The sequence below is a fragment of the Streptopelia decaocto genome (assembly GCF_964273445.1).
Source record: "Streptopelia decaocto genome assembly, chromosome: 7".
NCBI classification, from domain to species: domain Eukaryota; kingdom Metazoa; phylum Chordata; class Aves; order Columbiformes; family Columbidae; genus Streptopelia; species Streptopelia decaocto.
This window is the reverse complement of record NC_138661.1, coordinates 38,818,335-38,845,816: the sequence shown is the minus strand read 5'-3', so window position 1 is coordinate 38,845,816 and position 27,482 is coordinate 38,818,335. Positions and strand designations below refer to the sequence as shown.

At 39.7% G+C, this 27,482-nt stretch overlaps 1 protein-coding gene across 5 annotated transcripts; it reads right to left on the bottom strand.

Moving 5' to 3' along the window:
- On the bottom strand, positions 1 to 27,234 carry PSEN1 (presenilin 1). Of its 5 annotated transcripts, none has more exons than XM_082057946.1 (11): positions 27,142 to 27,234; positions 23,496 to 23,639; positions 18,585 to 18,841; positions 17,184 to 17,325; positions 13,395 to 13,462; positions 11,462 to 11,682; positions 9,133 to 9,231; positions 7,778 to 7,864; positions 6,770 to 6,943; positions 4,489 to 4,607; positions 1 to 4,184 (listed from the first exon to the last, which is right to left on the bottom strand). In XM_082057946.1, the coding sequence occupies exons 2-11, from the start codon at positions 23,577 to 23,579 to the stop codon at positions 4,029 to 4,031; spliced, it is 1,407 nt and encodes a 468-aa protein (XP_081914072.1). In that variant the 5' UTR covers positions 23,580 to 23,639; positions 27,142 to 27,234; the 3' UTR covers positions 1 to 4,028. The 5 variants fall into 5 exon arrangements, with proteins under 5 accessions (XP_081914072.1, XP_081914074.1, XP_081914073.1 ...); XM_082057948.1 differs by having other exon boundaries at positions 6,770 to 6,937; XM_082057947.1 differs by lacking the exon at positions 27,142 to 27,234 and adding an exon at positions 21,670 to 21,794 and having other exon boundaries at positions 23,496 to 23,634.
- Between the last annotated feature and the right edge of the window lie 248 nt (positions 27,235 to 27,482).

The following is a 27,482-nucleotide window of genomic DNA, read 5'->3' as shown; positions in this document are numbered from 1 at the left end:
GTCAGGATCCATGCGAGTTTTATTTTAACAATTAGACAAATACAGGAAAATTTGCAATAACCTATCAAAAAAGTATTTTATCAAGAACTGGAAAGGTGTTTAAAAAAACATTCACATTCAATTCAGATTATGTACAAACCAGTGTTTGTAAAAAAAACAGCAAATGCTTTGAGTGTAAAAGAATTCCATTCATGTTTCAGCATTTCCAATGACCAAGTTACCACCGAGATGCAATCACAGTGCAGACATGTTCCACAGTCTATTAAATTCATTTCAACAGCATCGTTGCCAAAAGTATTTTTTTTTAAATAAAGCATTTTGAGAAGTTTCTTCATACAGTACCAGCCACCCAAAAGATACTTCTGCATATTTAATTCTTGACTGCACTAATGGCAGAACAGTTGTCATCTATATGCCCAGAACACATATTATACATATCTACATCTCTATAGGTACAGATATATATCCATATAACCAAGAAGCACCAGTCTCCTATGCCTGAAATAGTCAGAGTCTGCTTTGTACACTGAGATCAGCTGTTTTTAGTGGAGCACAGCCCTTGAATATTTGGCTCGAAGAAGTCATCATCTGCCCAGTCAGAACCACGCGGAATGTGTTGCAGCATCACACGCGCACCTTCAAGACTCACCTCACACTGATGACATTTGAATTCGAGTGCCACCACAGTAGCCGTACATGGATATGACAGTATAATACACATTTGCTGTAAGAAGTCTTTTTGCTCTGGATTACGCATTCCAACACACACACACACACACACAAAGGAGACATGAAAGTGGCTGATTTTCAGGCAAATCTGTAACTCAGTATTATGTTTTCTCATCTATTTATTTGAGGCTTAGCCAAAGAAGACTAATCATTACTGTAAGCTGAAAAAGAAGAGAGAAAGCTCTCATGATCCCCAGTTTCAAAGTGTGACTCCTGAAGCAGTCACACAAGTTACCAGTCAGTCTGCTTGGGCACAAAAGGGATGAATCAAGCTAGGTGGGTCACACAAGGGTTCTTTCAGAGCTACAGTCTAACATGCTGCCATTAACATTCTAATTTAACAGTAAGAAAAACTCAAAAATGCAGACTACATCTCAGTAAGTCCTTCAGTTATACCAAGCTAACCAAGCTGAAATGGTTCACGATCTCAAATGAGATTGGTGTTTTAAGACAAAGGAGAGAAAAGTGACACAACCTTCACGCTTACCTAGTAACAACCCGAATGCAAGCAAAACCTGTTCTCAACTGAACCTTATGGACCTAAGTACTGAAATGATCTTTAGCTGCAAGATTTCAGTTAGAACATAAGCTACTGTGACTTGGCATAAAAGGGCAAATCTAAAAAAATTCATCCTGGTTTTTGAAGGGGTACACAGGACTTTGGGTACTTTAACATACATTGGCTGGGGCTTGAACAGCAGATTTTGAATTCATGTTCAGATTCAAATATATAAACTTGAACAGTTCTCTGAATATAAATTTTATAGTCTCCAACACTGTAACTCCACACTAGCTCATAAATTATAAGTTCAGGGTAGCAGAAGCAGCTCTGGAGAGTGGAAGACTGGCAATGTAGTGTTTGAAGATTCTAAGCTCTTTCTTGGGTTGTACATCTAACACTCATTCAAGTATGTGGAGAGGCTTTTGTGTATTTCCACTGATTCTAAAACAACTCTTAATGGAGCCGGTGCTCCCATGGTGCATACTTAAACCAAAACGAAACAATAAAGATGACTGCTGCATTTATGTAACGACTCTTCCCTGGAAGTCAGCTCAGATATGCACACAGATGCTAGTGATACCAACTCTTAGCAAACCTGTTTTATATGATTAAACAATAGTTAGGACACCAAATAAAACACACAAGGGATTTTCTTAGCTATAATGCTCAGGAAGGGGACAAGTGACAATAGTATAAAAATAACCAAGGTCTTGTAAAAAAACAAAACCAAAAAACACCAGAAAAGCCAAAACAACCTGTTTTAAGTCAGGTTTCATGCAGCAAAATATGGAACAGTGACTTAAGCTAGAAAACACAAGCAAGGTTGACTGGAAAAGTCAGTGTAAGCATTTTTGATATGGTTACTTTATTAATGCTATCCACGACGAATCAGCACACAAATGAGATGAATAAAAGTACTTTAGAGGAGACGAGACAATATACCTTCTGCAAATGTAAATGCTAACACTACAGTTAGCAAGTCATACTGGAAAAGACACAGACATTTCCAAGGACAATCAAAGTAAGCCTTTCTTGGCTTTAAAGCAGATTTACACATCACAGCCTTTCTTCCCTTATTTGGGCAATGGTTGGTGAGCATCTGTGATGTCTCCGTCCTTTGAATCTACAGGCACTGAAACAAAGCCCCAGACAAAGAGCAAAAGGAGTCTGCCTCAGGAGTTTGACAGTTGTTCTACTTGGCAAGGACTCTAGTATCAAGATGCAAGTAAAATGGAATGCCCATCAGTAGTACCCACTCCCTGTACCTCCCTCTGAAAAAAAGTACTTTTACAGAGTAAGAGCCTACGGCAAAAACAACCTAATCTCACACAAGTCTCATTTCCAAGTAATTATTCATAAACGAGGTCTTTCAAATGAAGAAGGAAACAGAGTTTAGCAGTTTTAAGGTCAGAATCAATTATTTTTCTCTTAAGAAGTTCAAAATCTTGTATCTTCTTTGCAGTGATTTTGAGTTGTCTTTCATGCCTCCAATCTTCTGTTCCTCATGGAAGAGGTAATTAAAGTGAAGAGGGCCACAAATTTTGCTCCTGGGTAACATTAAGTTATGTCTCACCTAACTTAAGTATCCTCACCAATAAAGATACTGCATGAAAAAAAAAAAAACCTGTCTAATCTGAGGTGATAGATGGTTGAGTGACCAATACTTCAGGTCAACAGAATTGTAAACCGTATTTTTGAAGAGAAAAATCTCAGTGATGTAGTAGAAGTGCTAATAATAGCACTATGGCCTCTAGATCTGGCAAGCTAAGAGTCCATCTGGGATTGTTGCAAATGTCTACTTATTTCATAAGAATTTCAATAAAAAGAACTTATACCAACAATGCAGTCCGTGCTGTTAGTGACTATTCTCAAACGCAGGGTTTGAAATGGTGTTCTAGCAAAATGACTTGCAAGATTACAAAGAGTAAGTCCTGAAATTGCTTTTAAATGTAGTTTATTAACCTTTTAGAATTTAAGATCCAAATTAGGACTTTGTGATCCACTAATGCCAAATAATTCAGTCCAGATCTAAGAAGCTACATAAACTGCAGCAGGTGTACAGAAGGTGCACTCCATGCTTGAGGATACAAAGTATTAAAACTGAGAAGAGGCTCTAGTTCCTGTGTGGGAAAAAAAGAACACAAAACTTTTAAATTCACTACACCAAGCACACTCAGGCACAGAGGATATGATGTGGTGGAGAACTCCCAGAGCGACAGTACTTTCTCCCTTTGTCAAATTGCTACGAAGTCCTTCCTCGTTACACAAAGCAGAGCCAGGACTCTGTTGTCAAAAAAATCACCGTCGAAGAAGTCTGAATTGGGTTCTCCCTCTCCAAGTGGTTACAGGGACAAGTTCCATGGGATCTGTCAGCTTCCTCTGTTAACACCAAGGAAGTCCTGAGCATCCTTAATGCTGTGAAAGTAATCAACCTGTGGTAGGAGATCATGTTGCTGGTGGAAGCGTTAGCAATTTTCACACTGGTGGTCCTCACCAGAGATATGTACATCAGATTACCTCTGATATAATAACATCTGGTTTAGACTGGCCATCAGGAAGAAGCCACTTTCAGACAGGAAAATTCATATGGTGCCCAGTGCAGCAGTTGTCTCAGGAAAAACAAAACAAACAAAAAACCCCCAACCAACCAAACCAAAACACATCGGAGGAGGTTGTGATGATTCAGGCTCGGAATCTTGAATTTTAAACTTCAGTTTCACTTGAGAACTGAGGGAAAAACATTTTTACTCCTCCCAGATTTGCTACAAATATCCATAGAATACCAGCATCAAGTGTGCTAGATATAAAACTGATGGAACGCTAGCTGGTCCATAAAGGGTTGCACCAAGTTGTCTGTAGCAAAGTAAAAAACTAGCCCAAAGGTTATGGAGATTGGAAGAGCTGGTAAGGCCTTCTTAAAGATGGCAAGAAGCAGAAGTGTAAGGCACAGGCCCTGAGGGGAAGAAAACAAACAAACAAACAAACAAAAACACAGGGAGAAATTAGGGAACTCTGACAAGCAAAAGATCACATATATAAACACTAATCCCACAGAAATACAGGGTACAGTGCACGCATTCCTAAACTAAAGGCATAAGTGATGGATTTGCAGCCAATGAAAATCACAGCTGAAGCCCTCATCAGTTTTCAGTCAAACCACCAAATAAATGAATTCCAAACAAAAAATGTAGCAGTTACAACTTTGTCCCTGATGAACAACAGAAACAATGCCTATTATGATATTACATTATACTCACAATTAATATGGCTACAAAACATGCTAAAGTTGTATTCCAGTCCCCGCTTGCTGTTGCAGAGGCTTTGCCAACAAGGACACTGTAGAAGATGAAGTCTCCTAAGCCGAGCTTTACTCCTCCTGCAAAAAGTGAATATATAGCAACAATAAGTATCAGTCTACTAATATTACATATCAGTAATTGTCAGAGAATAATACAGATTTACATTAAGTATCAACAAGACTTTCTAATCAGGACATTTTATTTTCAAAACTGGTACCACTCCTGAATCAGGTGATAAAGATCTTGTGTAACAAGACGGTTTAGGAACATTACACCAATTAATTCATCCTATAATGAGATTTTTTTTTTCTGTATTCCTAGTCTCCTGTACATACAAATGCAGTATATACAAACTCAGATATTTGTAACTAGATTTGTTGGGTGGGTGTCCACTTTGGTTGTCATGTCATGTTCAACAAAACACTGAAGTACAATTCTGTAAAGCTGGCCAATGGAGGAGAAAAAAAAAGAAGTCGCTTACTTGCAGATGATGTTTTATTTGCCAGTTAGAAACCCATACCCAGCAAAATATAGCATTGTCCTCCCAATTTTCCTATAGAATTCTTGCTAAGGTAGGTCTAAAAAGCAACTTGTGCGTAATCACAGAGCATATCACAGAGGTAAAAAACCAACATATTTAGTCCCAGCTGTGAGGTTTAGGAAAACTCACAAGTTAATGTCTTATTCTTTTAAATAGTAATTACCATGTTAGCAACAACTCTGGGAGCACATTATCTCTAAAAACAAAGTAACAAAGATTTCCTGATTGCCAGTTCACTTTCTGAGCTTTTAGTCCAAGATATTCAGTCAGAGAGGCCAACATCAGGTCACCAGCTGTTATCATTTGCCCTATCATTCACTTTGTCACCTGAATATAGTCCAGACCAAAACTCACTTCAGAGTTCTAAGAGGAACTCAGAGCATCAAAAGAGATATTTATACCTGGTTGACTACTGGCAGGGGAAAGAAGGGGGGGATAAAAAAAAAAAAAAAAAGAAAAATAGAAGAGAAGAAAAAAGCAAAAAGCCACCTCTACTCTCTTTCAGCAGGTTTCCAATACAAGGCCTACAACAGTGCATTCATGAAAAGCTCTTAAGCACTAAAACACCCTTTAGCTGCTGAAACAAAATTTGGGTGCTTGCTTTCAGCATCACAGAACAATAAGCAAAGGCCACTACTAGATAACTCCTTCTGCACAAGCGAACTCTCCAAATTTCTAGTAAGCTACTCCAAACTTCTAGTAAGCTAATGCTGGCTGACAAGTCTGACTGGATCGCTGCACAGCTGTCATTACTATTTGCTGTAGGAATACAGGAGGGGGAAAATTCTTAGTCTGGCCAGACAAGAATTTTAGTTAACCAGTTAACTAACTAAAATAGTTCAAATCCTACAATTTTTGCATCTTTATGTTATTTTTCTAAGCTCTAGAATGAAAACGGATTTGCAACACACACTGAATTTGGAATTTTTGGGACAAAATAAATTCCAAAATTGTTCTTAAAGTACAAGTGTCTGTATTTTTAAACAGAGGAGCAACTGAGAATCAGAGAAAGCAGTTGCACCTGCTAAATATGGCAGCATCACATGGGGAGAGCTGTTCATTAGACAGGCAGACCCCAATTTATTTAGAGCTTTGCAAATCTAATACCAGCTTAAATTCCAACTGGAAATCACAAGTCTGTTAAAACAGATCTGAGTATTGATGTAACATGCTCTCCAAAGATACCGCACCTCAGCAAGATGCTAGAGAAAAATAAGCAAGCCCATGGCATTCTGCATTTGGTTCAGTCTCCAATTAGGTTTTAAATATTGCTTTGTGCAGAGTGGATTACAGTAGTTTAATCTTGAGGCAAAAAAAAGTTAATGACCACATTTACAGGGTCTAAAATCCAAAAGAGGTGATACACAGCAGAACAATGCGTGAGAAAGACAGAAGCTAATGCAAAAGGCTGCATAATGGCCTGAAAGCAGCTTGTGCTATTGAAGTTTTGAGTTTGTGTATAAAACTGAAGATCAGTTTGGCCAATATCACTCACTGCTCCAGCAAAAAGAAAACCTGCCAAAAAGCAGCTTCAGCTGTTTCTAGGGGACATGTTAGTATTGATCATGAGCAAGAGCAGCTCTTCAGTTTGCTATTAGCTCACAGCATACTACACCTCTGCACTCAGGATGACTAAGACTAGGACTAACTAGCTGCAGATAGTTGCTAAGTCTTTCAGACACAGTATTCCACACTCACGTTCTTCGGGGTCTTCACTGGTTTGAGAGTTACTGGGTAGAGCCTGAACAGCAGCACGTGATTCAGGAGTTGATTCAATGGGTCCTATTCTGTTGTCTCTTTGTTGCTGCCATTCCTGACTAAAGCCACCATCATCTGCTTCAGCATCTTCATTCCGAGTCTGGTTTGCTGGAGCTCAAAATAAGACAGGCATTTAAGATCTACTTCAAAAATGTGCCTTCAAAAACATGACCATCTCTCCACATGTAAGATCATAGAAGAACAAAATAAAAACAGGTATTCCATAATACTTAGCAACATCTAACGTGGGCACATGCTATTACAAGACATTCTCACTTAGGATTTTAGTACTTATTTAAACAACCAGGAGGCAATGTGCACTCTGCAGCCATAGCACCTATGCGTTGCACTCAAGCCCTAGGATTCAGGAGTACTTCGACATAACAGAGCGGAAGTTCTGTGGTGACCTCAATAACGATCACAGTTTAAGGAATAATTTATCACGTAATACTTCATTAGCTTTTTCAGTCAATACTGACAGCTTAACTTTGCAGCAAAATAAAAAAAATGCCTGGAAGTTACATATACATACACCCCTTCAGCACTGCTCTGCTTTAATAATACATGTAAACAAAAGAAGCCCAGGTTTTTTAACACTGGCTGCATAGCCAAGAGGACTAGACACATTTGTGTTTAATACAAACATAAATGAGCTAGTATTATACTATATCATCCCAATTTGACAAGAAATTGATCTCAGTCAATAGTTGTTTACTGAGAGTCATTTCACCACCAACATCCAGCATCTCAGAAAAATGAATGCAAGAACAGTAATTGCACAATAAGTGAGCAATTTTTGAAATCTTGACAGATTCATCATTCCTAATTAGGCCTCCATGTTTTCACTCTTCTACAGCAACCAGGCCACTTTAAAAGCTAAAAAAACCAAGTCTCCATAAACGTGTATTCCAAATAAATGACAACTATATAGGCTTGTCAAAGACTCACCTTGTTTATCGTAAGTGGAGTTTTTAGTTCCTTTCCGTTGAGCTTCTGGATCTTCCTCAGCCATGTTCACAAGCCATATCATTGTTGCTATTAGGCAAAAAAAAAAAAAAAAAAAAAGGCATAGCTAATAATATCCTCAGATGTCTGCAGTTCTGAGATAGCACTGGCATCAATCCAGGCTTTTTCTCCCCTGCTCCCTGAACTATCTTTCGCAACAGGCAATTTTACCCTCGTTAAAGCACAGTAATATCTGGAACACTGTCAGTACCAGTTCCAACATGTGTTTACAGATTTTGGTGAACAAAAGTTTTATTCTTATTAGATCATGAAAAATATGGCAACAGCTGTTGCCAGAGAAGTTCCTACTGTATGTGAGGCCCACTCTGAAAATCCGAATAAAATATTTACTTTTTGCCATTAATCAGTTCTTTTAGCCACAAGTAAAAAAGTCTATTAAGACTGGTACTGAGGTAACTTCAATCAGAGGCAGCATCTGCATCAAAGTCATTTGTTCTCTGCCCCCACTATCATAAAGAATTTCCAATCTGCAGGTAATGAAATGTTGTCACACTTAAATGGTGCATTTTAATTTGAGTTTGTGGTTTCTCTGCATTAACCTCTCCTCCCACAAAACAGAACAGGCTGCTGCGAGCAGTAAAACACAGCAAGAGTGGCAGACACAGAAACCCCTCTCCTTTCTCCACTGTGAACTTGTCCCTGAGGTAGCCAGTCAGTCCCACAACACAATTCCTGCTTTTCAGGCATAATGATTTATGGTTAACCAATTTTTTTATCCCTACGATTATGATTTGCAACACAGAACTTCAGAAGCAGTGGAATCATGTACCAACTGATACACAGCTCATAACAGCAATTCGCATTCAGTAGGTTATTTTTTGCAAATGCAGGGAGAAACAACCTAGCAAAAAAAGACAAGCCCTGTAGAAAATAGCTCTGTAAAAGAATCTCTGCCTCGCAATTTCTCCCTTTCCTTCCAGTAACACACAGGTTATTTAAGCACTGAAAGCGGATAAGTATTTTCTAAAAACAAGTACTCCTTTTGAATAGGCTTGATTCACAGCCCAAGAACATACTACTTTGGCAAAACCAAGGTGTACTACCATTTTTTTCTGTTCGTATTTTGTAACAAAACATGCTGGTTTTTATCTTGAAAGATCTTAGCCAGATGATGTTCCACATTTTTGAGTCACAGTGAAAGGAAAACTGAGGCCCAAGTAAACAGACTAAGAATTCCATCTGACAACTATCATGTTAAAACAAGAGAAAACTGAGAAAAATCACTTCAGCTGAGTGGGTGATCCTAAGTGTGTAAGTATTTAACGAAATATACTTACAGGAGTAAATAAGTGCTGGGAAGAGAGTTTCATTTCTCTCTTGAGCTGTTTCAACCAGCATACGAAGAGGACCCTTAGGACACAGGACAGCAACCAGGTCTGGGAATGAAGAGCAAATAAATCTTACAACACCACAGACATACTTTTAAGAAGGTTTTCCTGTAACACTTGCAGAGACTGGTAATGGGGTAAAATGCTATCCTGAACATAGACTTCTGAGGGAGCCTGTGGCCACAAGCCAGTATCCTACAGAAATACTTTTTAATATTCTCACTTGTACAACCTGCTTTACATTTTACTGTAATGTGCGTACAAATTTTAAAAAATGTGCTCTTCCACATTTGCAACTATATGTTCACTTGCAAGTTGAAAGCAAATCATAAAAGCTACTGTTCAACTAACACCTTGGAAATATGCAAGCTTCCGTTCTATTATCAATGCTTTTCTTAACCCAAGTTCAATGCTAAAACAAATTTTAAGACAACAGGTAAGTGAGGCTTAAATAACTTCTATGAATTAGGCACGACTACCCATTTATTCCCACTTAAAGAGGGGAAAAAAGTGAATGCGCATTTCAAGAAGAAAAAAAACAGTTTTATTAAGCATTGTGGAAAAATGCTGTGTTGCATAGATTTGAGAAGTGTTCAAAGCATATTTAGCATAGGAAAAAAACAGAAGCTTTTTGTTGCTTCCCTAAATTCTTGTTCATGGGACAGTATATGAAACTGGGTGAACAAGTGAAAATTAACTGAAAAGTAATCACTTACAAAATAGGGTGACTGTACAAGTTACTCATACAGATCAAAGAACAGTATTAAGAAAATCTGATCCATCAGATGCTCCATTTGCTTTCTCACTTGAATGTTGATGGTTTGTTAATTAAATTTGCAACTTCACAAACAGCCTCGGCTATTTTTCCCTTGTCTTGCATATTTGGACAGAAAACTGTAATGTTTACGTATTAAACTTGCTACTACCTTTTGCAGTTGTCCACTCACTGTATATCTTTAAATTAATTTGAAATAAAATCTGACACGGAAAGGAGCAGGTGACTTGCCAGGAGCTGCATGTTGCACGGAGCAGGCTGCCCGTACCTGAGGGTCACTGTTGGTCCCGCTCAAGTAAAGAATTCTTAGCATGGGGTCACAGGCTTTGAATCTTACCTCCCCTTTACTCAAAACAACCAAGTTATGGCCTTGGAATACGATTTGAAGAGTAATTTTGTTTTGCAATCACAGAATGAAGGCTGAATGCTTGGAATACTCCATTTGTTGCAGTCGTAAAAGGAGCGGAAGCGGGGAGGGGGGATTGGAAGGTTTTTTTAATGTGCCTTATGATCCATGAGCCCACACACATGGGGTATTTTTCCTCCCTCTGAAGGAAGAGGATACCTGAGGAGCACACTGACCTACTAGAGCTAATCAGATCTTATTAACCCCTGCAACTTCTACAAAAGGCCAGATTCTCAGTCTTCGTTATTACTTTCAGCGTACACATTCACCACACTTACAGGCTTAAAAAAGAAATAATCAAGTTATGAGCATATCTTCATACATACACTTAGTTATAATGTTTTAATTATGTCTAAGTAACTGGATTTTAGTCTTGCCCGAAAACTAAATTTGTATCTGGGATATAGAGTCATCTTCTTACTAAAAGTATCCAGTGCCCTCTAAAGCTTTTTCAAAAAACTGCATCTCGGTGTCTCTCAGTCATTCTGAAAAAGCGTAATATGCAAATAGTTCAAATGAATTTTTATTTAAAAAAATCAAGGAAACAGATCTCACAACTATATTCTTCCAACTGTAAAATGACTTTTAGCAAAGAAAACTGCCTTTAATCCCTCCTCACTTCCTCGTTATATTATCAGTCATGGATCAGGGTGTTGTTTTTACGTCCGAAAGTCCAAACAATTTGTAGGTTGGGCAGATCTGTACCTATATGGGACTGTACCCAAACAAGAAGATCCTAAATTCTGAACATACAATAGTTTCCAAGGTTTCTTGGGGAAAATGAGAAGCCAAAAGCTCTCCAACTTCACAGAAGAGATCAAAATGGCAACATAGGCCTCTTATCTCCTCTTCTGAATTCCTTTAATTCTGCTCCCCAAAGAAACTCCAGAATCCAGTAAACATGAAAGAAGATGGCATCACACAGTCACACAAAGCCCTTAGCAGCAGGGGACCAATCTCCATTTAGCTCCTGATCTTACTTCTGAAGTCTGTAATCACCTTATCCACACACTTTTTCTTTTTTTTTAAGGTCTGGTCAGGGAACAGAAGAAATTCCCACCATATTACTGGTTAGTATAGCTCACCCCAGACCTTACCATACACTGAAATGACAGCCAGGATGAGCCACGCAGTCCATTCAGGAAGGTACTTAATGAACACCAAGGCCATGAGAGCACTTATCATAATGAGATATGCCTGCTGGAGCCGAAGTGGACCCTTCCAATGAATACAAATCATTCCCACAACACCGAAGTTCCAGATTATAAGCGCCACTGTAATGTAGTCCATGGCAACGTTATATGTCTTAAAAACCTCACTAAAAAGTGAAAAAGAGAAAAAAAAAAAAGGAAAATTATATGGACTGTATTTGCTTAAAACAATGGAAACAAGTTACAGATGCAAGCTTCAGAATATTCTCTTTTTTTTTCAATTTTCATATTCAATGCAGTAGCACAAACGTAAAATTCTATCTCTAATTAGTACTTAACTGTTCTTCACAAAGTGGATAATTTTACCAGTGTCTGTTTCACACCAACTCTTTCACTCTTCTGAAAATTTTCATTAATGTTCTCTTTCTTCTCAAAGCAGAAATTGACAGGAAAGGACACAACTGCAAAACCAGTCATTTTGATTATGCTCATGATTTTTAAAAATCAGAAGAATAAGTACTTGTGAGGTTATAACGGACCTTTAAAGGCATGCAAACAGATCTTTCTCGCCTTACCTGCCACCTGTGGAATGGAAGGAAACACTTGGCTAGCTTCAAAGTAAGATATGCATGGTTATTTTATTTTATTCTTTACCACAAACAGTAAAGTAAAAGCTTTCATTTTGGATGAACCGTGCCACTCTGTAACACCAAACACTAGAAACTAATTAACATCCCCAATAAGTAGCAAACCAAAATAGACAAATGTGTTGTCACCAAGGCACAGGTGATTTGCACTGATCCTGGAAAGAAACGGTTGCGGTGGCTGTTTGCAGATTCCAGTGCTACCAACTCATTGAGCTACCAAGAATGTCATAATTTACATAATGCTTTCCTCCAGAAAATTTGTCTTCCGTAGTTGTTAGCTGGCTTTTGAGATGTAGCCTGTTAACAGGATGCCCCTTACTGCCACCACGTATAATCGGTCTACAAACTCACCTCTGGCTCACTGCACCTCTGCAGAAGGAAGCCAGAGCTACTGGGAGGCAGCAGGAGAGGTGGGGGGAAGCAGAGCATCAGGAAAGCCTCCAGTCCACACGCTCATGGAAGAGTATCAGCTCCAACCCAAACCCGAAGGCAGTGAGCCTGGCAATGTGTCTCCGTCCAGACCGCACCACACTGGTGCAACACACATTGCCTTGTATTTCAAAAGTCATTATTAAAAAATCAGGTAAAAATCAGTTACTGAAGGAACACCATTTTCTCTCCCTGGAGATCAAACTAAACACACTTCTTCAAAGAGAAGAATCATCAAGCAGTACAAAAATATACACACTATAATAATTTCATGGCATATCTCTAGTTACAAACCCCAGTCAGGATGCCCGTTTTAGAGAATACCGAGTATTAGGTACAACTTCCTCTGATGTCTGGATAAAGGCACGCTTCCGAATTTGAAAAGAATAACACTGAATATACTTTGGTGAGAGAGCAGGTTCTCTCCTGCTGATCCTTTACTGCCACCGCCATGCAAACAGCCTTTGCACATACAGCCCGCCACCAAAGCTGTGATGTAAACAACTGCCCTTGAGTAGTATGAGTCAGAAGATAGGCTGACGGAATACGCTACCCAAGAGAAGACTGCTTATTCTGGTGATGCATGTGTGATGGACGGCTCCTGTACAATATCAAATGTCCTACAAACCCCTAAATCTCTCTTTTATGTGTACTCTATGAACCTATAAAAAACCTAAAAAATATATTGCAATACCTTACTCACTATCATTCTTGTTAAGATTCATGGGCTAGTTCTAAAATAAATACATACAGAAACAAAGTGATACATGAAAAATAGCATATTAATGCTTTAATCCACTTACCCCAGGTAGATAAATGAGAAAAAGAAAAGCAGCAAAAGAGAAGAAATGATAAGCCAGCCATGGATCACCTGGAAAAAAGATATCAAGACAGATTTTTTTTTTTTTAGATTTGATATTTAGTATCTACTTAAAAATGCTTTTAAGGTTATTTTCCCTTTTGATTAAAGCAAGAAAATTATATTCAGATAACTCTCTATTTGGTTGTTGCTAAATTCATATTTAGTCTATACACGTTATTGTATTTCAGTTTACCCTTATGCATTTTAAGTACTTTGTTTTTTTCAGTAGAGGTTCTATACAATGAAAACTACCATGTGTATATTTTTAGGCCACTCTGATAACAGTGGCATTATAACACAGCAGAAGTATCCAGCCTTAACTCAGATGGAAAACATGATTCATTTTTGCGCAATTAAAAAGTCTGCTCTGATTCCGAATCATTTGCAGAATACAGTTATAGAATTAAATGCTGGAATATAGAAAAACTTTCAATGCTTATCTGTTGGAATTCAGAATTAGCATGTTATCAATGAATCACTATACAAGGATTTCTGTGTTCTCTGTCAATCATCTATACACATAATCCCTAATTTTGACATGAGAGCAGAAACACATGCCCAACAATTTAACAAAAACCAGCTCAGGATTGTACTTAGCGGGGACATGCATAGATTTAAACCTGGAAATGACAAGTGCTCAGACTTTGCACTGACGAAGGTGCACCCCACTCTTGTACCTTACTGTGCAAAATTAAAAATTAAGATTGAAGAGCCCTGTAACTCTGGTGATCTCTGAATTGAGAATGAAACATGTATTTGTCAAATTGCCAGCACCGAATCATATACATAAAGCCACACCCAACATTGCAAGTAGATAACCAGTCAGAAGCAATGGTCTAGAAATTTAACCAGCATAAGAAATCCTGCTTTGAACAGACATGTTCAGGGGAAGATTAACTGGTTAAATTAGCTATGTATGTACACCAGAACAAAGTACTGCTTAGAAATTGTTTTATCTACTACTCTTCTTCTGAAAAATGTGCAGGAGAATGCATCTTATGTTATATTTTAAAAAATATTTTGCAAAAGTTAATTTAAAAGTAAAGCCCATATGTGCACAGACTAAAGGGATCACATTCATGTGAGGCAACCAGGACTTTCCAGCAAATTAAGAATCTGGCTATTACATGTAGTAATTTAGTACCTTTAATCTAATACTAAACTTTTCATAAGCATTTTTTAAATCTCAGTAATTTTTGAAACATCCTTTCTCATCCTTAACTGTCTGCCTTTTAAAACAAGTTCAAATTTAACCTTCAAACTAACAAAAACTGTCATTTAACCTGCTAATCTAAGATTTGCTTTTGATATTTGTTAGTGTATTCTCATAAAGACTTAAGACCTCCCTACATGTAAAAAGTATGGTGCCTGTAGAGATGCTGCAGGAAAACTGTCAAAGTATCTGTCTCAGTCTGTCAACCCATCACCACTCATAGCAAGTGGGGGGAAGAAACACCACAACCTACTAAATCCAAGGACTGATAGGTACCTGAAACAGAATCCAACTTCCAAACCACTTGTAAAGCTACCTATACGTATAAGTGGTGACCTAACAGTAATTTTATTTCGCTGCAAAACTAGTTGAAACCATATTAAGAAAATGGCAAAAGAAGCTGTGTCATTTCTCTTAGTTATAACAAGACTTCTGCCTGTCTGTCTTCTATTTGCAGTATAAGCTCTTAAACCTCCTTACCACTTAAGAAAACAATGGGAATGCTAATGTTTCATTCTAGTAAAGAGTAAAATGCCAACAATGTCAAACACCAAGTCCATGGTCCAGCAAATGTTTACACACATTTTGCAGAAGTCCTGTCAACAGTACTAAAGGAGGTAGTTTCAAGAGCTGACACAAGCTGGCATTTTACACACAGATGTTCATTTTCTTCATGGTATGTATCTCATTTGCTATAGCATTTTCCAGATCACCAGTCTCTTTTCATACAAGTGACTTTTCCAAAGCATTACTTGTTAAGTTTCAGGCAGTGTTTTCCTAGCAGCATACCATGATAGGTTTGTTGCCTTCTAATTAAAGAATTTTCATTCTTCACTTGACAACAGCTTCAACACTAATTAATTGCTGCTACAGAGTCAGTTTTGCCTGCTATGACTTGGATAAAAACTAAGAACTGCAGAATGCAGATAATTAAAATGAGCTACAACAGCCAGATTTTGGTTAGGCAGACTAAAACAAAGAAGAATGCATAGAATAAAATATGTTAAAAGAAAAACTAGTCAAATAGGATTGCTTTCAAAGATGTTGTTTCTGGTTAGATTTAAGGGCTAGAATAAGGACCATGCTCAACTCATCACATATAGGAGAAACACAGGAAACTAACAGCAGTAAAGCTAAAATAGTATTTTCTTTCTTTGGTGGAGTTTTCAGGTAATAATCTTGTGAATATAAGCAAATTATCACTACCAGTTGGAGGCCTAACATTCCTTCATTGTAAATTCAATTCTCAATAATCTAGACTACATTCTATAGACCTGCATGTAAAATAGAATCCAACGGGCAGGTAATACATTTTACAGCACTCTGGTACAGCAGCATAGAAATACTCTGTCATTCTGAAAATAATTTTAAAATAAGTAATTTTCAAAGAAAAGGAAATTTATGTTGCCTAATCATTCTATTTTTTAGTACAATTATTTTTTGTAAGGAGAACGTGCAGTGTTTTGTAAGTCAAGAGGGAAGCCAGAAATGTGAAAAGCTTGATAAAAAACTAGTTGATGCCTTCAGCACCTGAGGAGAACCACCTGGCTGCCAAGGCAGCCAGCTGAAGCACATCAGTTACTTGACTTCATTAGAATTAACAGAATTCACAGTTTAAAAAGAAAACTTTGTCAGTTCAGACTTAACACCAGAATGTGATAAAAGAGAAGGTCCATTCTTTAAAAAAACACTATTCCAAGCTGTATGCAGATTAAGGTAAAAATCATTTCCCAAGTTGCTCTACAGATACTTTGTAAAGGGGTTTTACCCATAGTCATGAAGACCAAAAGCACCTTCCCCTCTTGACACCAAAATAGAGCAAAGCTTTGTGCCACTGCATAGATCCCACAGACAGTTCTACAACTATGAAACAGATTCAACTTTCTGGCTTACACTGAGAAGTTTTATTAGGCCTAGCCTTGTCAAATGGGTCATTAAGATCAAAAGACATCCAGGACTTTTCACAAACAGCTCCTCACAGGCAGGTGACATTGCAATTATTTATGCTAAGCCTGGACTTGCCTCGATTACATCATTATTTAAGTCTTTCACAAAAGAGCCTAAGAGTCTCTGTGTTTGCTATAAGGATATTGCCTGGCCAGTACAGAGAGTACACACACCCCACACTGCTGGGAGACTTCTATACTGGGGGCAGGCTGGGGAGTGGGGAGCCCTTGAAAAGCCCCTCAAGTCAATTTCAAATTGTGGGACCAGGTCTCCACTTTGTAGTTCTTGACCACAGAAAGATTTCAGTACATGGTACATTTCACAGGAATAGGAACCAATGCCACTGGAATTCTAACCAAGGAAACAGCCAGCCGAGTTAGCACCTGGCCTTTGCCTCCCCCTTGTGTCAAAGGAACGGAAGCCACAAAATTTAAACAGTGAAATGAATCACCATATCTGCTACTTTCGCTCACTCATCCTTGACAATACTTCATTTTGTTCCATTCTTGATAATCTGTACTGATAAACCAAACTAGCACAATTACTAAAGTCAATTATATTTGTACTCACCTTGTAGCACCTGTATTTGTAAAGCACAACCAGAAGTATGGTCATAACAATGATAACGCTGATCATGATAGCGGCGTTGAGAATTGAATTCAGAGCTCTCTGTCCTACTGTCTCTGTCTCTTCTGTGAAAGGAGTGTAGATGCTAGAACAACAAAGAGCCAACTGAAATGCCACTGAATGCACAGATGTTTCCAATATGCAAGGCCAACATCAAATGAAATTGCAGTAATCTCTCAATTCAGAGCTGTAAAAGCAACAGCCATTTTCTACTTTGACAAAATTCAAAATGCAGCATAGTATCATGTTAGGCAAACTTTAAAAAAAAAAATACCCTTCGAAGACTTTCCTTTCCTACATTCTTACATTATTACTATTTTCTACTTTGCAAAACAAACAAAAATGATAACTCCACCTTGTTGGATACGACTTGCATGCTACGGATCATGAGACTATTAGTGCACCCAGATCTTTAGGAGCGCAGCATCTACTGGATTTACAATGAAAAGTTCCCCAGTGATTCCAACAAAACTACTTATGGGTGCAACTCTCTATTTCTTTGAGTAATACAACAACCTGGGGAAAAAATGACTTCATTAGGGGGCACAGGAGATGGCAGAAAACACGATAATCTCCAGAAAAATAATTCTTTAATCAACGACTTCCATAGTGAAAAAAACTTTTGTGTTTTATTGAAACATTTTATGACACGCTTATATTATACAAACATTTCAAAGCCAAACACACTTCAAATCATTTTGTCTAAACGTTTTCACCTTGGAACATTTAGACTGATTTGCTGCAGTGTTCTTCCTTTGTCTTCTTTCTCTCAAATCAGCTTTCACTGAAATGACTTTTTGGGCAATATTAGTATTTTGCCAAAAATTCTATACAGTAAACCTGCCAGGAAAGTTTCTGTAACTGCAACAGAAAAGAACCTCATAAAGCTACCTTCCTCTTGCATTTCCATTTCTTTATCCAATAGCACAGGAAAACTAGAACTTGGCATGTATGTTACTTCACTTAAATGAGTAGGTTTTTTCCCCTTTTCCAAAATCTTTGTATTCTAGCAGGGCACAACCAAAAGGGCTTTGGCTCAGTATTGAGTTTATAAATACCAGAGGGCATAACAAATTATTAAAATGAGGACTAGGATTTGAATCAAGCAGTAACAACCAAAACATTATGCCAACTGGTCACCAGACAGACAATAAATGTCAATGGAACTACAAATACAGAGTCTGGTTTCTGGAAGGAATAAAACAAAACCATCTTAGGGCTAGTGGAGGGGAAAAGGGAAGCGAGAGGGACTTCACTGCTAAAATTAGACTCCTGGAGCAATAGAGATTAAATAAAACTATCTGAATCCATTGAAAAGGCAGGGAAAAAAAAAATGATACATACAGCTGTCCATCCTTGCGTGTATAAAAGCTGACAGACTTGATGGTTGCAACAACGACTACCATGCAAAGTGTGACAGGTACAAACAACATAATCACATGTTTTGCCCCATATTTCAGTGTCAGCTCCTCATCTTCTTCTTCATCTTGTTCCACCACTTGCTGAATGTTGTTTTGTGGCTGCCCATTGGTCTCAGACTCGGGATTGTCATTTCTTCTGCGCCCACTATTATCATGGCGACGTCTTTCACTGTTGTCATTCTGCAATACATCAAAAAAAAAGTTTCCTTGGCAACTATCCACAATCATATTCTTGTACACTAAGCTAAAGATGATTTTGAGGGGAAAAAGTGTAAAGAAGCATTTACTGTCAAGAAAACTTGCCACAGCAAGGACTTAAACAGTAGTAATTAATTGCACTACATAGTCATCAAAAGAATGGGAGCACAGGGTTGTGTTAGAAGCATTAATATTAAAAGCAGCAGCAGCTGAAAGTAGGGCTGGTTACATCTAACAGCCTATGTCACCCTTCCTCGAAGGAGAACTTAAGAAACTGAATAAAGACATCTTTTTCCCTTGATCCAAACTACAGTTGATATAAGGGTGCATGACAGTAGATTACTCAAAGTTTGACAAGAATTAACTATACCTGTTAGAAACAGACATTTATGAACCTAACTCCACAGAAGTCCCAATAAAATTTCTACTTTCCTTGCCATGCTACTCCCACTATAGTACACTAACTAGAACAGAGAGCAAAATGGAGCTTCACAAGGTATTGTGTTCCCACTTACGTAGTGAGAAGAATGACACAGAAATGGCGATCAAACTCAGGTAATTCCCAGTCTTTATACCGAGATTTGATCTCAGAGTTTAACATGATAAACCAAATGTGCAGATTCTTTCCCTCCTTTCCTAAGGATACTACTGTTACATCCCTTCACTGACATTGAAGAAAGTCCACCACCCTTGTCAACAAATACAAAAGAGCCTCCTCGCCTTCCTGGTACTGCTACATGAAACATCAAGGGTGTAACTCAAACACAAGGACAGAAGTAAACTTTCAATGGAATTAAGATTAACCACAAGCAAAACGACAAATCAGGACCACCACCTACAAGTAAATAATCGGGCCTGCACTTCTTCTGTCACAAACCTTTTGTCCCCTCTTCAAGAAGCCCCGTCAGCCAGGGACGTTCAGCATTCTATATGTTGTGCGCACAAACAGAGAACACAAGAGGAGAGCGAGCTACATTTCACCTGGTCTGGACTACAAAGAAACAAAACCATTTTATGTTTATCAGTCACCCTAAACAAGCCCTAAAATGCAACCATTTATACAGCTTACTCTTTTTCCTACTGTACTACCACGTCTGAAGTCAATGCTGTGCTGTTCCCATTCCCTCCACTCAAGAGGTTTAATGTGAGATATTTTTCTTTGTTACAAAATGAATCTCATTTCTTCAGAATTACTTCCTTTACAGTTCATTTTGAGCAAGTGCATGGAAGTAGCTTTAGATTAAAATGTACAACAAACTGAAGCAAGATACCTTTTGCAATACCTTTAAAATATCACTCAGCTTTAGTAATATTGCTCTAGACATAACATAGGGCATTCAAAATAACCTAATGTACTTCTGCTTAAGTACTTTTATGCAGGTAATTTTTTTCCTGAAACATGCAATGTTAGTCTCATTACCTGTTATTAGTAGCATTTCCAAACCTAACTGCTGACTTGTATCTCATTAACGTACTGTAGTTTTTTGATAAATCAACAGTAATTTTGGAAATTCTTTATACAGAATTTTCCCAGCCCCACCCTCAGAAAGGAAAGATGTTAAGTACACACTCAGGAACTCAGAGTGGGGTTTTTAAAAGCGCTTAAGTGATTAAGGAGTACAAGTCCGTGGACTTCGAACTGCAAATACTGACGCTGCAAAAACCTTCGCTGAAGCTTTACAACTTCCCCAACTAATGAAAAATTCACTTTTACAAAACATTACAAGTTAACAATACACACCAAACACTCTGTGTATTTACTTCTTTTCTGTGGTATCGTCAGGATCAAGTTAAGCTGAGTTTCAGGAAGTGTCCTCTAAGAAAATCTGCTTTATTTTGTGAAAAGGAAGCTGAATATAAGGTGAGGAAAAAAAATCAAAAATTATCTTAATTAAGCAATTAAAACTATCAGGCAACCAGATTCTTAGAATTAAGGTTTTAACCTTAATTTGAATTTCGTATCATTAACTTAAAGTATGTCCTGAAAAGGACTTAGGTTTTAATATTATTTCTTACTAAATGAAAGATTCATTATAAATCACTTGACATTTTGTGTTAAGTCCTCACACACAATTATTGAAAGGGGAGAATGCAAATAAAGAGATCATGTTTAATTGTTCTGAAACGCTGGCTGCAACTGAACCTCCTTCTGTACAGATTATAGCTCAAATAGAACATTTTTTTCATTTTGATAGTCAAAATACTCCGTTTCTCTCAGTCTATAACAACACAACAATAAGCTTACCTGTATAAATAAGCTGCCTAAGATGATTGTAAGTAACACTACATTGGAGACGACCAGAGCCTTGGAACACTTTACAAGTAAAGCAGACCCAGTATTTAGATTTCTGTACACTTACAGAATATGTTGCTCCTTCTCTGCTGTCACAGCAGTCCTGCATGAAGGAGCACTTACCCCTACGTTAGGCATAGAAATATAAAAAGTAAAATAAAAATCTACAGCTTTGCAAAGTAAACACAAAAGCAGCCAAAGGAAAAGCCTGATTAACTACTAGCACACCACTACAACAAACTGCATAATCAAACATAACGATAAAAGTTGAAGAAATTAGACCAGTACGTGCCATTTTATTTCTTCCACTAGTTAGGAACAGAGTCACAAAATGCCTTTACATATTAAAACACAGTGCATGAAAACCAGATCAGCATCAAAAGAGCTATAAGAATTATTCTCTCATTCGCTGTCAAAACTAGGAAGAAGTTGGTTTTTTTCAGGCTCCTAAAGTGTAGCTAAATGTGACATGCGCGTGCCCCACTGCTTAAAAGAACAAAGTGCACTCATATCCTACCTGATCAGTATTAAACAGAGCAGAGGCCATGGACTCTTGCTGAAGTGGAAGCAAAGGAACAGACTCTTCACTTTCCTCAGACATAGTTAAAAGTGAAAATTCTGAAGCTAAAAAGTCAGTAACACCTGTTGTAACACCGTAAGCAAACGTAAGTTACGAACTACGCGCTTTCAGGTGAATAAACAATAGCAAAAGCAAATGATACGGGTTTTCTTCCTATCAGGAAAATAGTTAATAGCAAATCCAGAGCAATGCCCCTGAACCAATAGATAAAAACTAGCATATTTGATAAGAAGTTTTTATTAATTAAATCCAGATTTATACATCGGGACAGACCCCCTTGCCTGAGAGTGGGCACAGACTTAATTAGCTCTCACACACACCACTTATGGTTAAAGGTCATTAGACAGTGACAGCTATTGAAGAGCAGGTTGAATTCTTAGTGCGTGACTGGAAGAAGAGATGGCAAATTATAGTACTTAGTGATTTCACACACTGTTAGCCACAGCAGATAGATACACTTGTACATATGTACAAAAACAAAGTGGATGTGCATGGAGGAGCAAAATCATTACAAGTATTGAAACTGCACCTAAAGTTACAGGTAAACACAGCAAGAAAAAGCACAAGTAGCAGTTATTAATCAGTACAGGCTGTCAGTGAGAACAGAACCATTTGCCTGCCATTGCTGGGAAGAAGCATCACCAAGTCACCTGTAAGGATGGTGAGCCCACAGCTTAGCACTGAGCTCTGCCTTTTTAATCGGGCAGAAGTGTTCAATAAAGGTTAATCTCTCACCTGTCCAAGACGAAAAAAAGCTTTTTCATTCCCTCTGAAGCAAAAGCACAAAGGATGCAGTAGGGAAGTATCCATTTTTCTATTTTTATTAACAGCTTCTATAATCAGTAAGGTCTTAAGTCATATTGACTTCTTAATTTACAGATAAATTTTTAAATGTTTTATATTTTTACGGATATAGCAGGACGCTGACCTGAGATAAAGGCAAGTACTTTTCAAAATTCTACTTAAACTGCAGGATTGCATAGAAGAGTTAGAGCACAGATCAAAATATTCTCTTGAATTACTAACATAAATATGGCTACAAGTGAGGCCCAGCCTCACGAGAACATTTCTGTGTCGCAAGGATACCCAATACAGGAGCTGTAGCAGGAACAAAGAACTGAGCGTGACAAATGCAACAGCCTGAGCACCACACCCAAGCAGTTCATCTAAACTTGGTTTTACCAAAACACACGCAGCACAATGAGTACAGTTTTAGCAACAATTATGCGCTTATGTCTTTCAAAGCAACCATATAAAACTTTATGGTTTGAGTTCCCCCACCCCCTTAAAACCTCAAGATCTCTGAGAGCACCTTGACAATTATTCACAAGTAAGACACACCAGTGCTGCTCTTCCTGCCGAGGAGTCCCCCCGCAATTGCAACAACAAAACCCAGGCTTCAAGCTCTACCTAAACTAAAATTAACTCTGCATCTGAGAAACATGTGAATCAAGCAGACCACAGCCAGGCTAGACCAAGAGAGCACACTAAATCCCCTTAAAGGTCAATGTTTGACCCAGGAGCATCCCACCACATCTTCTTGATTTTTTTAAGGGCTTGGTCACTCCAACACCACTTTAAATTGAGGGAAGTGTTATATGTATATAAAAATGAGTTTAGAACATCAGATATTTTACAGACTATTTCTTTTGGCACTGCTTATTACCCCAACAGTCCAGACAGAGCTGAACTTTGTTTTCATCCACACTCGTTATTCATCATGTTTTAACTGCTACCACGTAATAAAATTGTTTGTTACATACGGTGTTGCTGAGGTGGTTATCAGGGAAGTTTTCCGTCAGCTGCCCATGCTGAAACTGGGGTAAATGTGCAGACAGTTCTGTCATTGGCGTTGTCCTCTGAAAATCACTTATTTCTACGCAAAATGGAGCTTTCCTCCTGAGACGCTGAAAGGAAAAAGATGTGTAAAAAGGCTTTGCTCTTATGTGACCAGGTTCTCCATCATCTACCTACCCCATTTTTTAAGAGTTCACACAAACCAAAACCAACCATTTTCTACCTATACCATGATACCGAATTGTATCACATCTTTACTACGGGTCATAATAGGGATTTTCCAGCATAAAAATAAGACTGTCTAGGTGTTATCAAATTAGTTCATCAGCCACGGAAGTAAGTCAACAACAAACTAATCATTCAAAACAGCTCTCCACTCCTTCTTGTGCAATACAAGAGAAGGACCGCACACTTGCTCAGAGCACAACTTGTATGCTTTTACCTCAGCAGAGCACAATTGCCCTAAGTTGTTCATTTTTGGACTGCTCATAAGCTCAAGGGGAATCTTCAAGCCAGGATGATTGAGTTACACTTCATCATTTAAAATCTGGATATATCATTAATACTGCAATGCCCTAAGAGCGACCTAGAGCCACACTAACCAGTATTTCAGCCAAGCCTCAAGAACTAATGTGCATTCATTTCCCCGAGTTGTAGGTTTTATGTATCAGCTAAATGTACATAAATATTTCTAATGGCTCTGTACATTCTTCCCTTAAAAAGTCACATGCTAACATTTTCCCACGCAAACATGACTAAACCATGTGCTCCATAACAAAGGAGAATAAAGCAATATAGGCAAAAAAGGAAGAAGGGTGACATAACTACACAAGTTCCAGAAAATAACACGATTTTAAGAAACAATGGGTAGGTCTAGATAAATCACTGGCTTGGTTACACAGAACATAGGGAAGTGAGTAAAGCACTGCCTCGAGGGTGGAGTGCCAGCCCCTACTTCCAGCCTAAGTGGCTCCTGCTCCTACCTTGTGCCAACTCCAGCACTCACCAGTCCTCCTTACAGTCACTTTTACTCACTAAAATGGAAGAAAACAAATCCAGGAAAAGAAAACAAGAATATTTTTCTGCCTTTTTAGTATACTCAACTGAAGTATGGAGGGATCTTGAAAAACTCATACAAAGGAGGACATCGCAAAGCAAGGCTTTTCACTTTTGGCAGCAGCAAGCCACAAGTGCTGCGAGACAGGTTCTTACTTAAAGAAGGAGTTAAGCCTATTTTCATACATGCTAAGATCCAGAAGCTGTTCCTCTACTTACAAATAAATATCTTACAAGACTAGTATATAGTGCTTACTAACTTCAGCAAGCAAGTAGCTTCCACTAAAGAGCCGTTAGGAGACAACACCAATTTAACAATTCTAGTGGGAGTATACAAATTGTGTGGAAAAAGAAAGACAATGTAGTACTCACTAGAATGACTCTTTTCCATGTTTCTAATTAAAAACAGAGCACATTTAATTTAAAATATAATGAAATGTAAGATTAAATAAAATATAAACAGGCATTGTATTGCTTTTAAAGGTCTTGCTCTAACTCTTTGGTTGGGCTACAGAATACAATGTTGTTTTAAGGCTGCTGTTGGTAAAATATTCTCAGTGACAGGGCCACAACAGAGGAAAAAGTTGGGTATTTTTATCCAAATGTGGAGAATTAGAGTGAAATTTTTCATATAGCAGCATGTTAAAATTCTAATGAAATTACAGGGAAAACCACACCAACTCACAACATCCTATTTAAAGACTAGTAAAGAAAACCACCGCAAGCTCACGGGGAATGACCTGTTAGAGAGCAGTGTAGGGGAAAGGGACCTGGGGGTCCTGGTGGACAATAGGATGACCATGAGCCAGCACTGGGCCCTTGTGGCCAGGAAGGCCAATGGCATCCTGGGGTGTATTAGAAGGGGGGTGGTTAGTAGGTCGAGAGAGGTTCTCCTTCCCCTCTACTCTGCCCTGGTGAGACCACATCTGGAATATTGTGTCCAGTTCTGGGCCCCTCAGTTCAAGAAGGACAGGGAACTGCTGGAGAGAGTCCAGTGCAGGGCAACAAAGATGATGGAGTGGAGCATCTCCCGTATGAGGAAAGGCTGAGGGAGCTGGGTCTCTTTAGCTTGGAGAAGAGGAGACTGAGGGGTGACCTTATTAATGTTTATAAATATGTAAAGGGTGAGGGTCATGAGGATGGAGCCAGGCTCTTCTCGGTGCCAACCAATGATAAGACAAGGGGAAATGGGTACAAACTGGAACACAAGAGGTTCCACTTAAATTTGAGAAGAAACTTATTCTCAGTGAGGGTAACATAACACTGGAACAGGCTGCCCGGGGGGTTGTGGAGTCTCCTACTCGGGAGACATTCAAAACCTGCCTGGACCCATTCCTGTGTAGCCTCATCTAGGTGTTCCTGCTCCGTCAGGGGGATTGGACTAGATGATCTTTTGAGGTCCCTTCCAATCCCTAATGTTGTGTGACTTTGTGAAACAAAACAACAGCTACTGAAGAGCAGAGAGAAACAAAAGACAGGGAGGAGTAACTGACAGAAGAGCTGCACCAAAGATTGAATGTCAGTGTCTAACAGGCCTTAAAACTTCTGATTTGTCAAAACAAGCCCTTTTGAAAACTCAAGAGTTCAGAAAACAGATTCAGGACATCTTCCCAAACAATTTTAATTTCTAGTTTTAAATAAACAAACACCCCCAAGTTTGAAATTTAACTATGAATGAATGAAATCTAGAAATTAACTGTGCATAAACAGACACAATCTCTTTTACCTGAAAACAGACTCACCGAAACATTTTTTCTAATGAAGCTGTTAACATTAAAGCAACCTGCCTAAAGAGTCCTTCCTCACTTCCTTTGTCTTTCTTTAGTAAGAACAAGAGGAGTTACACCTGTAGTTTTCATCCTTCTATATTTAGCAACCTAGTAGGCAGAGATAATACGCAAGTGAGCTTCATGTTTCTCTCAACTTAGAAGAGGAGCAAATACCGCTCAGCCCCAGCACAGCCGCTGGGCCCGGCTGTCTCTCCGGCGAGCAGAAGCAGCCCCTGCGCTCCCGGCCCCCCCCAGAGGCCGGCGGAGCTCGCCCTCAGCCCCGCCCGGGCAGCCTGGCCCCGGCTGGGGTCCCGGTACTCCCCGGCGGCAGGTGAGCCCGCGCGGGATCCCACGCGAGGCAACCGACTCCGCCGCCGTCCGCCAGAAAGGCCGTGAGGGCGGGGAGGCGCCCAAGGTGGGGGCTGAGGGTTGGGCCCCCGCCCGGCGTCACCAGCTCCCCGGTCCCAGCCTGACCGACCGCAGCCCCACTCGTGTCCACCCCGCCCATCCCAGCCCCGCCCGCCCGGGAGAGCGGCCAGGGACCGCACCCCGGCCCGCGGGCGTGTGGCGCAGGGCTCGCACAAACACCGGACTAGGCCTGCTCCGCACAGCCCCGCCGCCGCCTGGCCTGCGGGGCGCCCCCGGCCCAGCTCCGGGAGGCGCAGCGCGCCCGCCCCCCACGCTGCCCAGGCCGGCCGGGCCCGCCGAGCAACGGGCACCCGCGACCCGCGCCCGGCCGGAGATCGCGGCGGCACCGGCCCCCCCGCGCGGCCACTGACAGACCGACCTGCACGGGTCCCTCCCGCGGGCTCCGCCGCCGGCTCCTCGCCGCCCCGCAGCCCGGCCCCGCTCGCTTCCGGCCCGCGCCCCGCCCTCCGCCGCGACCTCACTTCCGACGGCGGCGGCCGGGAAACGCTGAGGAAGGGGCGCCGGTAGAGCTGCCGGGCCCTCTGCGGGCGGCCGAGGGGCCTCTCGAGTCCAGGAAGCAGATGCAGCCAGCACAGCCCTCCAGCGACCCGCAGGAGGCACGGAGGGGCAGATGTGAAAGAAGCAGCTGAAAGCTCGTCGCTAAGCAAAAGCAGGACACGGAGACGAGGGTATGGTGACCGACACAGGCTCGGTGTGTGT

Bases quoted from the DNA above. Each gene is read 5' to 3' on its own strand.
- PSEN1 (XM_082057946.1), bottom strand. From the start codon at position 23,579: ATGACAGAACTGTCTGCACATTTACCCCAGTTTCAGCATGGGCAGCTG. The intron at 13,463-17,183 runs GTGAGTACAAAT...TCTTTTTTCCAG, and splicing joins ACAAATACAGGTGCTACAAG to GTGATCCATGGCTGGCTTAT. The intron at 4,608-6,769 runs GTGAGTGTGGAA...CACTTTTTGCAG, and splicing joins CAGTGAAGACCCCGAAGAAC to GAGGAGTAAAGCTCGGCTTA.